We start from the raw sequence: 15667 nt of genomic DNA, 5'->3' as shown, positions 1-15667 counted from the left end.
AGTTCCAGGTCCTGGGGTTTCTGGAAGGGCAGCGGTAGTCGCCTCGCCCCCGGTCTGCAAATCGCCCCCACGCCCTGCGCAGCTGCAGGACAGGGCAGCGCGATCCCGCGGTGTCCCTGTGGTGTCCCCACGATGTCCCTGCAATGTCCCCACGGTGTCCCCGCAGCAGCTGGGCACAAATGCCAAGGACCGGCGGTGGCCTTTAGCGGAGGAGAGGTCCTCCAGGAGGGTTTTCCCTGCACCCTACACATTGCTAAAGGTGTATTCATTGCACCGAGCCCACCCCATTGCGACACCACTAGCACAGCCCAAACCCTGCCAAAAAAAAAAAGAAAGAAAAAAGAAAAAAAAAAAGGAAAAACAAAGGGGAAAAGGGAAAAAAGGGAAAGAAAAGAAAAAAGGGAAAAAATAAGGAAGGGAAGGGGGAAAAAATGGAAAAGAAATGAGGGAAAAAAGGGGGAAAATGAGGGAAAAAAGGGGAAAAACGGGAAAAAGGAGGGAAAAAAGGGAAAAAGGGGGGAAAAAGGGAAAAAAGGGGGGAAAAAAAGGGAAAAAAGGGGGGAAAAAAGGGAAAAAAGGGGAAAAGGGGGGAAAAAAAGGGGGGAAAAAAGGGGGAAAAGGGAAAAAAGAAAAAGGGGGAAAAGGGAAAAGGAAAGAAAGGGAGAGAAGGAAAAAAAGGAAAGAAAGAAAAAAAAGGAAAAAAAAAAAAAAAAAAAGGGGAAAAAAAAAAAAAAAGGAAAAACGCCCAAACCAGGCGAAACCCGGGGTTTGGGCACCGCCCCGCTGCGCGCGCCCCGCCCCGCCCACGTGGCCCCGCCCACACCCCTCCAGGCCCCGCCCCCTAGCCCCGCCCCGCGCGCTGATTGGCTCCCCGCGGCGCCGGCCCGCACATGGGCTCGGGGCGCCGGGGCCGCGGGTTCGGGTCCGGGCGGTGCCGCCGCCAGGCATGGCGCTGCGCAGCGCGCTGTCCGTGCGCATCGTGGAGGGCAGGGACCTGCCCGCCAAGGACATGTGAGTGCCCCCGGGCCGGGGGGTGGCTCCGGGAGGGCTTCGGGGTGCCGCCGGGGCGCTGCCGTGCCGCTCCGCCCCCGTAATGGGTTCGGGGTGCACCCCGCAGCGAGCCCCGGTGATTTGGGGGATCCCTCCCGGGTGGCTGGGGGGCGCCCCCCGTGGTTTGGGTGCTCGCCCGGAATGGCTTTGGGACCGCCCTGGCAGTGCCTGTGCTTTGGGGGTTCCCCCCTGGATGGCTTTGGGGTGCTCCTTCCTTTAGGGTTTCCCCCAAGGTGGCTTTGGTGCGACGCCCCCAGCAGTGCCTGTGCTTTAGGAACCCTCTCGGGGGGGGCTCTGGGGTGCCCCCAGCAATTCGTAGTGCTTTGGTGCCCCCCCTGCTTTCGGGACACCCCTGGGATGTCTTTGAGGTTCCCTCCCAGGAGCACCCAGTGCTGGGGGCGTCCCCAGCACAGACATTTATGGTGCCCCAAGCAGCCCCTATACCGGGGGGGGGGGGGGGGGGATGACTCCCCATGTGCTGCCACGGGGCAGGGCTGCCCCGGCCATACACCCCCACCTGTAGCTGGGTCCTTCGCAGGGATCCCGGTACGGCTGTCGCCCAACAGGAGGTGCCTCCATCACTCTGTCCCCGCTCATCTCCCAGCACCCGGCCGGGGGCTCCGCCAGTGTCCCCATGGGGTCGGGTTTTCCCTCCTTGGCAGCCCCCCAAGGGCTGTCCACGCGTCCCAGCATCGCCATGGGGCAGGACGTGGGGACAGCACGGGGGGGACCCAGCCGTGGAGCTCACGGGATGCCATCAAGGAGCACGCTGCAGCCTGGCAGGGTCGGGGCTGCTGGAAAACCAGCAAAAAAGCCCTACAGCCGTCATGGAAAAAGAGGATAAACAAGGAAAGAAATATGACTTTTTTTTTCTTCTTGCCCTTTTTTTTTTTTTTTTAAACCCCATGTGTCAAGGCCTGATTTTTTTTTTTTTTTAAAATCCCTTGGCATCAATCCCTGCTGGGAACTCGAACCAGCGAGGGGAGGCTCTGCTTTTCAGGAGGACGTTTTGCGGGAGGGATGACGCTGCCGTAAGCAGAGGTTTCCAGACGGGAGCAGAGGTTTCCAGACCCGTGGGCACGAGGCTCAGGGCAGGGGGAGCGACTGCCCTGGGAGGGAAACCCGAGCGCAGACCCGGCACATTCACCTGCCGCTGCCTGACCTTGGCCACGTCTCACCGCTGCCGTCCCCTCCCCTGCTCCTGCCAATGATTTATGGTATCCCGTTCCTCTGCCCTGTCGCACGCAGCCTTTGGGATTTCCCTAAGGAAATCCGGGATGTCACCGGCAGCCCCGGGGCGTTTGCGGGTCAGAGCCCGCTCACAAACGCCCCCGGGCTTCCCTCCCCGTGGGTGCAGCGCAGCAAGTCCCCGGGCACCCTGACATTTCTGCCCGTGACCACTCTGGAGGCTGTGAAAACAAAAGCCTCGAGGTTTCTGCCATGCTGCTGGCAGCCGTAACCCTGCGCAATGCAATTAATTGCCTCTGAGCTCGTGCTGCAAGCACCTTGCGCTCTCCCAGGGGAAAACCTGCTTCTGGCAGGGCGGGCAGGTCTGCACCGGCGGGGTTCTCTGTCTAAATCCGACGGAGGAGTCCTTCCTTACTGCAGACCCGGTGGTCAGCAGCAGGATTTGGCTGATGCTGCTGTGGTTGGTGCCCCCCCTGGTGCCCTGTTGCTCCCAGGAGCCCGCAGCCCCGTTCTCACAGCAGCAGCGGGGTTTCGGTGGGCTTTACCCCAGCCCGGCGCCGCTGCGATGCAAAGTTTCCCCCGTCGCTGTTCCTGTGGGTTTCCCCCCCTCTTCCCAGAGCAGAAACACTGCTGTTTGTTTCTGTTCCTCATGCAAGCGCCCGCCCAGAGCGTGGTTTGGCAGCGGGGCCCCGGGCAGCCACGAAACCGTGGAGCTGCCCATAAAGAGGCAGGAAGCCTGCTGCAGCTCCTGCCCTCCGGCACGTCGCCGGCTGCACAGCCCGGGAAAGCCTCGGCACCTCCGGCGGGCTCCTGAGCCCCCCCAGCGGAGCCCTGCAAAATCCCCCCCCTGCATCTTCAGTGCAGGAAAGCAAGGAAAATTGCCTGCTTTATGGGATTTTTCCCCCGCCTCCCCAAGGGCTGGCCAAAGCCAGTGAATTTTTAATTGCAGAGCTCGCTGCCTCAGTCCCCTCCCCAGTGCCGCGTGCGAGGCCAGGCAGTGCTGTGTGGTGCTATCAATCCGTACCCCTTGTTTTTTTTGTTTTCTCCTTCTAAAGCCCGACCTTGCCCCTTCCCGTCTCCTTCCCCTCCGTCACAACGCTCGGGCTCTGCGCTCGCCGTGTGAGCGGGGCCGGGCGGACAGAGCCAGCTGCGTGGGCGGCAGCAGGATGCCCAGCACCCGCTGAGAGCCTGCAAAATCGCCTTCCCTGACATTTCACGAGTGCTGGTGGCGATGCTGCAAGGACGACATCATCCAGGGCTGGCCGGGGTGTTCGGCTGCGTAACCCTGCCTGGGCTGCGGGGCCCCCAGGGGGCTTTGCCCAGGGGATTTATCCCCAGCCCTTGCAAAGCGCGGGCTCTGAAGCAGCAGATTTCGGCAGACCTGGGTTTTAATCCCCTTTGCTGGTGGCTGGGACCAACCAGGAGCAAGCGATGTGCAAGCACAGGTGCTCAGAGCATCCCCGTGTCGGGGATGGTGCTTTGCTCACGTTCAAATCCCCCAGCACTGCTCTGGGGCTGTGGGTTGGGTGTTGCAGCACTGATGCTGACCGTGCTGGGAGCTCCCCAAAATTCAGGGCTTGCAGGAAAACTCTGCGCGGTGTCCCTACAGCCACCAGCACCTAAAACACGCTCCGTGTTGTTCGGCAGAGCTCAGCTGGGCAGATGGTGGCTCTCCGTCTGTGTACTCGCTGCCCGCTTAATGGTTTGCATAAGGCAGGGAATGTCGGCAATAGTTTCGGGTTAATGGTGCTTAATCCCCTGGTTTCATTTAAAACCTGTCCAGGGGGTGGCTGCAGCTGGGAGCGGGCAGAGCGCGGCTCTTAGCAACCTGCGTGACATCGGGGGTGCCCCGGGAGGGGACGCCGTGGGACGGGGACACCGGCGCGGTGCCCAGGGCGTGCAGCCCTCAGAAACGGAGCGTGGGGGCAAGGTCCCCTGGGTGTTGAAAGGGAGATGACGAGGGAAGATTTAAGCTGTTTGCTCTCGCTTGTTTATTTTGTTTTCCGGCTGCCTGTCGGTCTCCAGAGCAAACCCGTGTTCCGCGGGGACGGCCACGTGTCCGAGCTGTGAGGTCCCTGATGCTGGCGGCAGCGCCACGTGGCCGTGTGGGTCCTCCTGGACCCCTTCGGTCCCCCAGCAGCTGCGTTTTGCAGGGCAGGGAGCATCCCAAACCCTTTTAATCCCCTAGCAGCCGTGTTTGATGATATGACCCACACCTGGACCCATGCGGTCCCCCAGCAGTCATTTTGAAGCGCTCAGGGCAGCCAGGACCCATGGAAGCCCCCAGACGCACACTGAGCAGAAACCTTTCCACCTTCTTGGCTAGCACACGGGTCCTGATGGCTCCTCCGCCTCCGGCCCCATCCGTGCCTGCAGATGAGTCACCCCCTTTCTGAGGAACTCGGCCCGGCTGTAAAGTGGTGATTTTTTGGCAGCGGCACGCAGGAACGGTGACTCGGGCCATCCTTGGGGAGGATGCGGGCTCAGAGCATCGTGGTGGCCGTAAACACCCTGCAGTGGCCGTGGCACGCACTGCCCACGCCCTGCATCACCGCAGGGTGTCCCCAGGGATGTCTGGGCTCTGGGTCCATCTCGGGGCTGGAGGAGGCTGTTGTGGCTCCTGGTGTGTGCCAAAGAGGGCTGCAAACACTCGCTTTAGGGAAAGGGTGGGATTTGTTTATTATTTGCCTTCCTATCTGGAAGAGAAGCTGCCTTCGGCTGCCAGCAGGACGCCGGGGTCAGGGCTGTGAAGCCGGGCTCACCGTGTGCCTGCAGCCGCGGGACCGGCGGCGCTGACGGGGCCGTGCCGTTGCCTTCCAGCACGGGGAGCAGCGACCCGTACTGCATCGTGAAGATCGACAATGAGGCCATCGTCAGGTGAGCGGATCCGGCCCCTCTGCCCTCTCCCCATGCCCACCTGGGTCCCCAGAACAGCCGAGCTGATTTTTTCCTTATGGCTCTCTGCTTTGGGCTGAGCCCCTCCTCAAGACATGGACCACGATGCCCAGTAGTCCATGGCCAACCCCTACCCTGTAAGCCGCCCTGCTGTGGGTGCTGCACCCCAGCCAGGTGTCACCAAATGTTCTTGGGGCTGTGTCCCCGCCATCACCGGTGCCATCTGCCCCGCAGGACTGCCACGGTGTGGAAGACGCTGTCCCCGTTCTGGGGGGAGGAGTACGAGGTGCACCTGCAGCCCACCTTTCACAGCGTCTCCATCTATGTCATGGATGAGGATGCGCTCAGGTATGGGCAGGTCGCTCCTGGGACAACGCAGGGTTTGGGCTGGGAAACTGGAGCTCAGTGCTTATGGCTGCCTGCAGGGGACAGGCAGTCTGCTCAACCCTGTAGTAGACACCAGAGAATCCACACCTGGCCACGCAGGTGTGGGTTTTGGGACACAAACAGGCAAAGCATCCAGGCTGGGCGGGGATGGTGCTGGATGTGGTGTCCTGAGCCCAAGGTTATTTTCCAGCTGGCAGCGAGCAGTGGCTGAGGTGCGCCGTGGGGACAGAGGCACCGCAGGGACCCCAGCCCGGGACCCCCGGGCACCTCATCCCCTGTCCCTCCGTGCCACCCCCGCTGACACCTCCCTGCTTGTGTTTTGCAGCCGCGACGACGTTATCGGGAAGGTCTGCATCACCCGTGCCATGCTGGCAGAGCACCCCAAGGGTAGGGGACTGTCCCCAGCCCTGCAGCCAGCCTGTCCCAGACGCCTCCCCAGGTCCCCCTGTGACAGTGCCTGCTGTCCCCGCAGGATACAGCGGCTGGGTGAGCCTCAGCGAGGTGGACCCCAACGAGGAGGTGCAGGGGGAAATCCACCTCCGCGTGGAGCTCCTGGAGGGCGAGGGTGGCCGGCGGCTGCGCTGCACCGTGCTGGAGGCCAGGTGAGGAGGGGACGGGGATGGGGATGGGGACGTCCCGCTCCCAGGGTGGCAGGAGGCTGGGATGGGCAGCTCCTTGCCTGCTGCTCTCTGGTGTCTGATGAGTCCTGGCTGCTCCGTGACTCAGTTTCCCCATTGTGCCTGAGACAGGGGAACCAAGGAGGGGAGCAGGAGTGCACATGGGTGTTTTGGGGTTTAACTGAAACGTCCCCTCTCTTCTCCGCAGGGATTTGGCCAAGAAGGACCGGAACGGTGCCTCTGACCCCTTCGTCCGTGTGCGCTACAACGGCAAGACACAGGAGAGCACCGTGAGTCCAGCTCCAGCTTATCCCCTCCCGCAGCCTGTGGCAATGCAGGGAAAATCCTCATCTGGGAGCCCTCAGTGTCCCCAGAAGGATCAAATCCACGTGGCAAAGGGACGAAGCCGTTGCCTTTGCAGGTGGTGAAGAAATCCTGCTACCCGCGCTGGAACGAATCCTTTGAGTTTGAGCTGCCCGAGCCCGCCGGGGAGAAGCTGTGCGTGGAGGTGTGGGACTGGGACCTCGTCAGCAAGAACGACTTCTTGGGCAAGGTGAGCCCCAAAAAGCACCGCCACCCGGCCCTGTCCCCCCCGCTGGGGGGAAGGCACGGGCATTTCCCGAACCTTCGCTTCCCACCCAGGTGGTGTTCAGCGTGCAGGGGCTGCGGGCGGCCGGGCAGGAGGAGGGCTGGTTCAGGCTGCAGCCCGACAGGTCCAAGCCGAGGGAGGACGGGTGAGTCTTGGCAGCGGGGCGCACCAGAGGGACAAGCAAGGGGGGACGTGGTGGGGACGTGCACGCCGTGTTCCTGCAGGCGCCGAGGCAGCCTGGGCTCGCTGCAGCTGCAGGTGAGGCTGCGGGACGAGACGGTGCTGCCCTCGCACTGCTACCAGCCCCTGGTCCAGCTCCTCTGCCAGGAGGTGAAGTCGGGGCGCCAGGTGAGGGGTCCGGGATGGGGATGTGGGCGCCCACGACCCTCGCCAAGGCTGGGTGTGCGTCTCCCTTGGGCCACCACATCCTCGTGCCTCTCCCCTCCAGGATGGCCGGGTACACCTGGTCACCCTCCTTGATGAAACCACCACGGCCGAGTGCCGGCAGGAGGTCGCCGTCAACTTGGTGAAGCTTTTCCTGGGCCAAGGGCTGGTGAAGGAGTTCCTGGACCTGCTCTTTGAGCTGGAGCTGGCCAAGCCCTGTAAGACTGCGGTGGGGAGCAGTGCTGGGGGCTCCCAGCCTTCTCTTGGGGCTGCAAAATCTCTGGAACCTTGTGTGGTGATTCTTGGGGGGACAGCTGAGGTTCAGCCGTCGTGCTGTGCTGTGGGTGGGAACCTGTTGGGTTCATCCCGAGGAACTTGCTGGCCAATGTTGGCTGTAGTTGGTGGAGGAAGCAGATGGTTTGAGGTTGGGAAACCCCTGTGACTGCAGTGAGAACGGGCAGGGGGTGGAGGGCAGAGCCCCTGGGAACACCCCCATGGCTGCAGCTTCCTGGGGGGTGTCCCAGGGCTGTCCCCACAGACCCTCTCCCCTTTCACAGGCGAGCCCAACACTTTGTTTCGGAGCAACTCCTTGGCCTCAAAATCGATGGAGTCCTTCCTCAAGGTGCCACATTGTCCCCAAACCCACAGGGAGCTTCAGCCCAAACCCTGCTCATGCCAGGTCACCAAGGGGGAGCTCTGGTGGGGCTGTTTCTTCCCCTGGGGCCAGGAGTTGAAGAAAATCCCCTGGGTGGCCCTGAGGATGGGGGTGTAGGGTGCCAAATACACAGCTGTGGTCCCCCGGCAGGTGACAGGGATGCAGTACCTGCACGCGGTTCTGGGGCCCATCATTACCCGTGTATTCGAGGAGAAGAAGTATGTGGAGCTGGACCCCAGCAAGGTGGAGATCAAAGACGTTGGGTAAGGGGCACAGGGGGGATGGTGGTGGGGTGGGGCTGCCCCCAGTGTGGGGCTGATGGGCTCCGATGGTGCCCGCAGGTGCTCGGGGCTGCACCGGGTGCAGACAGAGAGCGAGGTGATGGAGCAGGGCCGCCAGCATCTCCAGTCCTACCTCAGGGAGCTGCTGGACACCATCAGCAAGTCAGCCCCCACCTGCCCCCCCGTCATCCGCGCTGCTTTCCGGCAGCTCTTCCAGCGCGTCGGGGAGCGCTTTCCAGAGCACCAGGTCAGGCTTGGCGCAGGGACCCTTCCCAAAACCTGTGGTGGGGATGGAGGGCCATGGAGGTTGGTGTCGCACCATGCCATGAAGGTGGAAGTCTCTTTGGGGGTCAAGAAGGGACATTGCCAAAAGGCAGGGTGCGCTGGGGCTGTTCCAGTCTGCTTGCTGGGGTCTGCTCCCGCGCGTGGAGCAGGGCCCTTGGGGAGGTCCCCAGGGAGCAGAGCACCCCAGGCAGCACCCCAGCCCTGGGGCGAGGAGCAGAGCCTTGAAAAGGTGAGGTTCCTCCAGCTCTCATCTTGGCAAGGTCACTCCTGTCCCACATAAATATGGGGTTGTCCCTTGTGCTGGTAGCCAGCCCACACATCCCCACAGCATCAATGGATGTAGTGCCTGGGGACGTCCCACATTGGGATGCGCCCTCACACATCTTGGTGGCCACAGCACGCCAAGTTCGTGGCCGTCACCAGCTTCCTCTGCCTCCGCTTCTTCTCGCCGGCCATCATGACCCCCAAGCTCTTCCACCTGCGGGAAACGCACGCCGACGCGCGCACCAGCCGCACACTGCTGCTCCTGGCCAAGGTGGGACAGGGGACGGCAGGGGATGGATGGCACCGGGGGCGATGTCTTGGTGGTGATGCCACCGTCCCCATGGTCTGCAGGCCATCCAGATGGTGGGCAACATGGATCCGGCAGCGGGAAGGGCCAAGGAGGCCTGGCTGGCCCCACTGCAGCCCGCCCTGCAGCACGGTGCCACCCAGATGAAGGCCTTCATCACCCTGCTGGTGGGGACAGAGGAGGAGGATGGTGGCGAGGGGAGGCTTCGGAGCCCCCCTGCTGCCGTGGTGAAGGAGGGGCTGCTCTTCGTCCACAAGACACGGGGCAAGGGGCCGCTGCTGTCCTGTGCTGCCAAGAAGCTCCACTTCTGCCTCACCGGGGAGGCCCTCAGCTTTGCCAAGAGTCCTGGGGCAGAGGTGAGGGGGGCACAGGAGGAGGTGGAACCCCACCATGACTGGGGTGATACTGAGCACTGTGTCCCCGCCTCTGGCAGAGGATCGGCTCCATTGCCCTGGCCAACATCCGTGCGGCCGAGAAGGTGGAGGAGAAGAGCTTTGGGAGCTGCCACGTCATGCAGGTTGTCTACGTGGATGAGAATGGGCAGCAGGAGACAGCGTACTTGCAGTGCAAGGTGGGATGGGACTGGGATGGGGATGGGGGTGTCAGCCACCCAGGACACCCCATCTCCACCCCATCCCCTGCGACAGTGCGTCAACGAGTTGAACCAGTGGCTGTCCGCCCTGCGCAAGGTGTGTGGCAACAACCCCCAGATGCTCTGCGCCTACCACCCTGGTGTCTTCAGGGGGGACAAGTGGACCTGCTGCCACCAGAAGGACAGGACGGGTATGGGGGGCGGCCAGGATGCGGTGTGGGGGTGTTGGTGGGGTGCCTGCCTCCCCCCAAAACCCATCGCCAGACCTCTGTCCCACAGGGCTGGGGTGCGACCGGACCCGGCACGGTGTCACCCTGCAGGACTGGAGTGACCCCCTGGATCCTGACGCAGAGGCACAGCGCCTCTTCCAGCACCTCCACGGCCTCCAGCAGCCCCTCAGGTGAGTCCCTCATGGCGGGGCCAACAGGGAGGACAATCCCCTGTGTGTCCCCTGCCCCACAAAGGCTCTGTCTCCCCTGTACCCTTCTCCCCAGGGAAAAGTACTGGGAGTTGGTGAAGATGGAGGACCCCCAGAACAGCCCCCAGGTCTGCGGTGAAGGTAGTGATGAGGGGGACACTTGGGGAAACAGAGGGAGGAACCCCCAGCTCCCCATCCCCATCAGGGATGCTCTGTTTGGGGCATGCTCCTGCGTGTTTTTGTGGAGATCTAGTATCACTGCCCTTTGGTCCCCCCCACAGGTGCACCAGTGCCCCCAGGGCTGAGCCAGCTCTTTGAGGTGCTGCAAGACCTGGAGGGCTGCCACCGCCTGCTGTCCCCCAGTCCCCCCGCATCCCCTGCCCTGCTGGAGCTGCAGACGTGAGGGGTTTGGGCAGGGAGACCTCTGTCTTGGGTGGTGGCAATAAAGGCACTTTGTTCCCTGCACCCGTGTCCTTCTTCTTTGGGGACACTGCTGGTCAGAGGGACAGGCACTGGTAGTGCTGTGGCAGCACTGGGTGGAGCTGTTTCATGGCGGTGCTGCTCAAGTACTGTGTTCCTCCTGGCCATGGCTCTGGCCATGGCTTCCTTCCTCCCAGGTGTCCTTGACCTTTGCAGCCACTGCTGCATGGGACTCTTGAAAATTTCTGCTGGCAGCAGACCACTTCTCCCAGATGAAGAAAGAACATCTGTCCAGGAACGTGTCCTTTCAGTACCAAGGGGCGTGGGGCAGCGGCCACAAGGGAGGCCGTGGGGACATCGAGGATAAGAAGGACATCGAGGTCCTGGAGCGTGCCCAGAGAAGGGCTACAAAGCTGGTGAAGGTTCTGGAACACAAGTCCCGTGACGAGCGGCTGAGGGCACTGGGGTTGTTTAGTCTGGAGAAGAGGAGGCTCGGGGAAGACCTTATTGCTCTCTGCAACTACCTGAAAGGAAGGTGTGGGGAGCTGGGGGTCAGCCTCTTCTCACAGGTAACCAGTGATAGGACTGGAGGGAATGGCCTTAAGTTGCGCCAGGGGAGGTTCAGGTTGGAAATGAGGAGACATTTCTTCTCAGAAAGAGCGGTCAGGCGTTGGGACGGGTTGCCCAGGGAGGTGGTGCAGTCACCGTCCCTGGGGGTGCTAAGGAAAGGTTGGACGTGGTGCTTGGGGACATGGTTTAGTGGGTGACATTGGTGGTAGGGGGATGGTTGGACCAGATGATCTTGGAGCTCCTTTCCAACCTTAATAACTCTATGATTCTATGATTTTGTCCAACCAACGGCCAACTGGGGGTTTTCCTCTTAATGGGGGCTTCCACTCTGCCCCCAAGGGGCTTTTGAGGAGAACCGTGCCATGGCTGCCCAGCTTGTATGTGGCACTGGCCACGGCTCCTTCTCACTGAGAAATTCAGGGCAGGGCCCAAAACACAGGGGGCTCAGGCCCACCGCCCTGCTGGGCAGGCAGTCCCCCCGTGTGCACTGCAGTGGCGGCAGCAGGCCTTGAAGACTGCCTGCCCGCGTCCTCCCCAGCCTTGTCATGACCAAAGGCCTTACGGCATCATGGGGCTGGGCCACAGCTGCTAGTTAGTCCTGGTGGTCCTTCCCGGAGCTCTGCTCACCGTGAAAGCCACCTCTAATATTGGTGTTGTTCCTTGGGAGAGAGCAGGACGAAGCTCAGCCTGACTCTCCTCCTGCACATGGCTCTGGCCTTGCTTCATCCATCCCAGGTGGCATTGGCCTTTGCAGCCACCGCTGCTGGGAGAGGGTCAGGGTCAGCAAGAGCTGTGGCACCAAGTGCCAGGCCTCCAACTGGCCCTGCAGCCTCGGCCTTTCCAGCTGCCCCAGCTGGCTCCGGCTCAGCACTGTGGACCCAAAGCAATGGCGCCTCAGCACTGAGCACAAGCCCTCCGACCTGCCCTACGCCCTGGGCCACTTCTGGGACTACCTTGCCCAGGGCAGGAAAGATGGCTGCTTTGCAGCAACATGGACCCGGCAGCACGGCGGGCCAAGGAGGCCTGGCTGGCCACACTGCAGCCCACCCTGCAGCACGGTGCCACCCAGATGAAGGCCTTCATAGTCCGTCTGGTGGGGACGGAGGAGGAGTAGGGGACCACGGAACCCCCCTGCTGCCGTGGTGAAGGAGGGGCTGCTCTTCGTCCACAAGATGCAGTGCAAGGTGCTGCTGCTGTCCTGAGCTGCCAAGAAGCTCCACTTCTACCTCACCGGGGAGGCCCTGTTTTGCCAAGAGTCCTGGGGCAGAAGTAAGGGGGACAAACGTGTAGGTGGAACCCTGCTATGACTGGGATGGCACTGAGTACCGTGTCCCCTCCCTCCAGCAGAGGATCGGCTCCATCGCCCTGGCCGACATCTGTGCAGCTGAGAAGGTGGAGGAGAAGAGCTTCTGGGCCACTTCTGGGGCTACCTTGCCCAGGGCAGGAGAGTCTGGATGCTTTGCAGCAACTGGGAAGCCATCTGCCTCCTTGGCGTGGCCTCTGAGGAAAAGTCAAGAGACCCCACAGACAGGTGAGTGACAGAGATGCAGCGTGCAGGAAAGGGCCAGCCTGTGGGCAGCAGGGAACCATCAAGGACCTTGGCCACTAAGGCTTCCCAGGAAAGAACAAAACCCAGCAGGTATAAGAGCCTTAGCAGGCCCCGAGAGGCCCTCTGCCTCTTCCCCAGGGACATGCCCAGCCGCAGGGCTGAGAGCTGCTGGGAGCCCCTAGCACAGCCCGGGGCCTGCCGGTGGTGTTGTGAGCCCCAATTGCTACCCGGAGCAGTCCTATGAGGCTGGACGCTCCAGAGGAAGCCGAGCTCAGCAAGACAATTCTCCACCCCACGAGCCCTCATCCATGCCCTTCACTGTACCGCTTCACTTGCCGCTTCCAGGGAACGGGCCGGTCGGCCTCAGCTTCCCTAGGGACAGACCGCTGGGGAAAGGATGCTGTGGATGATTACGCTTTGCTCTGCCGGATGGAGGCCAACGCTGCCTTCACAGTGAGGTGCCTGAAGTGCCTCTACCAGCTCCACCTGCAAGAGCTCAGGCACCTGCAACCCAGGAAGAAGGCGCAAGACACAAGCAAGAAAAGAAGACATGGTGCTTAATGTGGGAATAAAACCCTTGGCTTTGGAAGGAATGTGGTATTGAGATATGCTTGCAGTGATAAGAAAGCTTAACAGATGACCTTGTAAAATGCAGACAACCAGAATCCTTAGAGCAATTAGGCGGAAATCACTGTGTAAGAAACATTACCACCTCAAAGAGTATAAAAGGCAAAAGAAATTTGACTTATAACAGGCTGGCAACTGAAAGCCATGTGTTGTCTGTGAAGCATGGGATAGATTGTGAACCTGGATTACCCAGTCAATTGGGGAAACGGGAAGGATCCCAGTCGTCGAGGAAAAAGTATATAAACTGTGTTATGGAACTAGTAGGTGCGCTCCTGCTTGTGGGACACCCGCCATTGCAATCGCAAATAAAAATGCTGCTTCACTGAGAGCCTCGCCTGAGCCTGTGTTACTGGCTACAGAGTGTTTCTCACAGTAAGGACCTGGTTTGGGGGGGGACATTGGTGGTAGGGGGGAACTGTTGGACCAGATGATCTTGGTGGTCTTTTCCAACCATACTATCCGTATGAGTGCTGACGGTGGCACACTGTGTAACTGGTGCCACCACTAATGCCCCTTCTGGTGGCACTGGGGACATCACGGGTGTGTGTTTGGGGGTGTGTGTGTGGAAGGGGAAGCGGATTGCACAGCACAAGTCGCTGCCCACGGCGCTCCCCGGCCGCCATTTTGTGGGACCCTCCCGTTGGGGCTCGGACCTCCCGGCCTCCAGGGGCCGCTGTGGGCGGAAGTGAAGGGCTGGTCGCCATGGTGGCGGCGGGGAAGGAGGAAGAGGAGGTGGCGGCGGCGGTGGAGGCAGCATGAACGCGCCTCCGGCCTTCGAGTCCTTCCTCCTCTTCGAGGGCGAGAAGAAGTGAGCAGGGCCGGGTTTGGTTGCCGTGGGGGGGGGAGTGGGGGGTGGGGGGGGCTGGGGGGGGGGGGATAGGGGGACGGGCTCCCCGGACGGTGCCCTGAGGTAACGGCCCCGTCTGACGTGCAGGATCACCATCAACAAGGACACGAAGGTACCCAACGCCTGCCTCTTCACCATCAACAAGGAGGACCACACACTGGGGAACATCATCAAATCGTGAGCTGAGGAGGGGTTGGGGGTCATTTTGGGGCGGGTTTAGTGTTTTTCTTTTTTTTTTTTTTTTTAATATTAAAATTTACCTCAGAAAAGGCACGTTGTGATATGTTAGGTGAAGGCAACGCAGCTCTGCTGTTAATATTTTTGTAATATTCACCAAGCCCTGTTTAAAAATGTACTATCAAAGCCCATACAAATGAGCAAGCAGCCTCAGCTGTTCATACTGCCCTGTTTGAAAGTGTGCCATCAAAGCCTACAGAAAAGTGTTTTCTTCTTTTTCTTTCTTAAATAGAAAATGTTTGTATTTGTGCTACGTGCTTGTTCACTGCTGCTTTTCCCTTTCAGGCAGTTACTGAAAGACCCTCAGGTGTTATTTGCAGGGTACAAGGTCCCACACCCGCTGGAACACAAAATCATCATCCGCGTCCAAACCACTCCTGATTACAGCCCCCAGGAAGCTTTCACCAATGCCATCACGGATCTGATCAGTGAGCTGTCCCTCCTGGAAGAGAGATTCAGGGTACGTTTGTTTCTTTTTAACTGTAACCCGCTCATACACTTTAACCAAAGGGAGTGTTGGTGTTTGCTAGAGTTGCTATTGTTTTATGGCAGTAAATTTGTCTAAGCCATGCTGGGTCTGGCTACTCAGACAACTCCTTTCAGAGCATGGTGAGACCTGGCTGCTCCTGAGGGTTATTTACGTGCCCTGCAAGAGTTAAACGGGTACTCTGTAATAGTTCCATAGCTGGCTCACAGCCTTACTAGGGTAGAAAAAAAATTGCTAATCTTCTGTTGTTTTTTTTTAATCACTTTCATTTTCTTGACTACTTGTAATCATGATCAGCTGTACAATCTGTGATTCTTGGGTCTTCATCTGCCTGAAAGGTATTCAGACAAAGGAAAGGGGGACAACTGTGAATAGGGTACTAGCTCGCATAGGTGTAATGTCCTTGGATGTGTTGGTAAATGGTAAAAGCACCAGAAGCCGTTTTACAAATGTGTTTTGATTTTAATTTAAGTTTTATTTGCCTGGATGGCATCGAGATTTCCAGAGATGTTTCAGCCTGTTGTTTTGCAGTTGTCCTTGTGTTTGATAGAAGACTGATGGTATCAATGTTTAAACTAGCTTCCTTAGCTCAGTGACAGTTCTTGTCTTAGCGTGTGTTTGTTTGTGTATTTTACAGGTTGCCATCAAAGACAAACAGGAAGGAATTGAGTGAAATCATCACGTTTAGAGTGGACTGTACTTCTGATGAAGAATGATGTGTCTGTTAGTTGAGTGCTTTATTTAAACCTCATTTGTGGCGAGTATTCCCCTGCTTGCCCCACTTATTTTTAATTTTTCACAGCTGCAGTGATATTTTGAGGGGGTTTTGTACCTGACAGGCAGTTTGCCAAGCAGATGAATGTGTTTGATTTGATAAATAATTCATTAAAATGATTTCTGTTTTTCTAATTGGAGCAAATATTTGTACTAGGCTGTCGGTGAGTTTATTTTGACTGTACTTGCAGAACGATGAGTTGCTGAGTGATTGCAGTAGATCTCTGCTTGTCCCTTTCAAGAA

At 59.5% G+C, this 15667-nt stretch overlaps 2 protein-coding genes across 3 annotated transcripts; both read left to right on the top strand.

Annotated features, from left to right (window-relative positions):
• The first annotated feature begins 867 nt into the window (after positions 1–867).
• On the top strand, positions 868–10377 carry LOC121057882 (ras GTPase-activating protein 4-like). 2 transcript variants are annotated; one of them, XM_040532601.1, is made up of 20 exons: positions 868–1011; positions 5059–5115; positions 5368–5481; positions 5846–5907; positions 5993–6122; positions 6346–6427; positions 6559–6690; positions 6780–6871; positions 6951–7074; positions 7175–7328; positions 7668–7732; positions 7916–8028; positions 8107–8293; positions 8729–8866; positions 8947–9258; positions 9336–9473; positions 9550–9685; positions 9774–9894; positions 9989–10053; positions 10194–10377. In XM_040532601.1, the coding sequence occupies exons 1-20, from the start codon at positions 947–949 to the stop codon at positions 10313–10315; spliced, it is 2409 nt and encodes an 802-aa protein (XP_040388535.1). In that variant the 5' UTR covers positions 868–946; the 3' UTR covers positions 10316–10377. The 2 variants fall into 2 exon arrangements, with proteins under 2 accessions (XP_040388535.1, XP_040388534.1); XM_040532600.1 differs by having other exon boundaries at positions 872–1011; positions 5014–5115.
• Positions 10378–13731: 3354 nt separating this feature from the next.
• Positions 13732–15555, top strand: LOC121058027 (DNA-directed RNA polymerase II subunit RPB11-a). The gene is made up of 4 exons (XM_040532954.1): positions 13732–13886; positions 14013–14102; positions 14448–14622; positions 15287–15555. The coding sequence occupies exons 1-4, from the start codon at positions 13834–13836 to the stop codon at positions 15320–15322; spliced, it is 354 nt and encodes a 117-aa protein (XP_040388888.1). The 5' UTR covers positions 13732–13833; the 3' UTR covers positions 15323–15555.
• Positions 15556–15667: the final 112 nt, after the last annotated feature.

This window comes from Cygnus olor, chromosome 20 (genome assembly GCF_009769625.2).
Source record: "Cygnus olor isolate bCygOlo1 chromosome 20, bCygOlo1.pri.v2, whole genome shotgun sequence".
In the NCBI taxonomy this organism is placed as follows: domain Eukaryota; kingdom Metazoa; phylum Chordata; class Aves; order Anseriformes; family Anatidae; genus Cygnus; species Cygnus olor.
The sequence above is the reverse complement of the archived record's forward strand: the minus strand, read 5'-3'. Positions and strand labels throughout refer to the sequence as shown.

Coding starts and splice junctions, on each gene's coding strand:
- LOC121057882 (XM_040532600.1), top strand. CDS start 947: ATGGCGCTGCGCAGCGCGCTGTCCGTGCGCATCGTGGAGGGCAGGGAC. Junction 1,012..5,013: donor GACCTGCCCGCCAAGGACAT/GTGAGTGCCCCC, acceptor GTGTGCCTGCAG/CCGCGGGACCGGCGGCGCTG. Junction 8,029..8,106: donor GTGGAGATCAAAGACGTTGG/GTAAGGGGCACA, acceptor TGGTGCCCGCAG/GTGCTCGGGGCTGCACCGGG.
- LOC121058027 (XM_040532954.1), top strand. CDS start 13,834: ATGAACGCGCCTCCGGCCTTCGAGTCCTTCCTCCTCTTCGAGGGCGAG. Junction 13,887..14,012: donor CTCTTCGAGGGCGAGAAGAA/GTGAGCAGGGCC, acceptor TCTGACGTGCAG/GATCACCATCAACAAGGACA. Junction 14,103..14,447: donor CTGGGGAACATCATCAAATC/GTGAGCTGAGGA, acceptor TTTCCCTTTCAG/GCAGTTACTGAAAGACCCTC.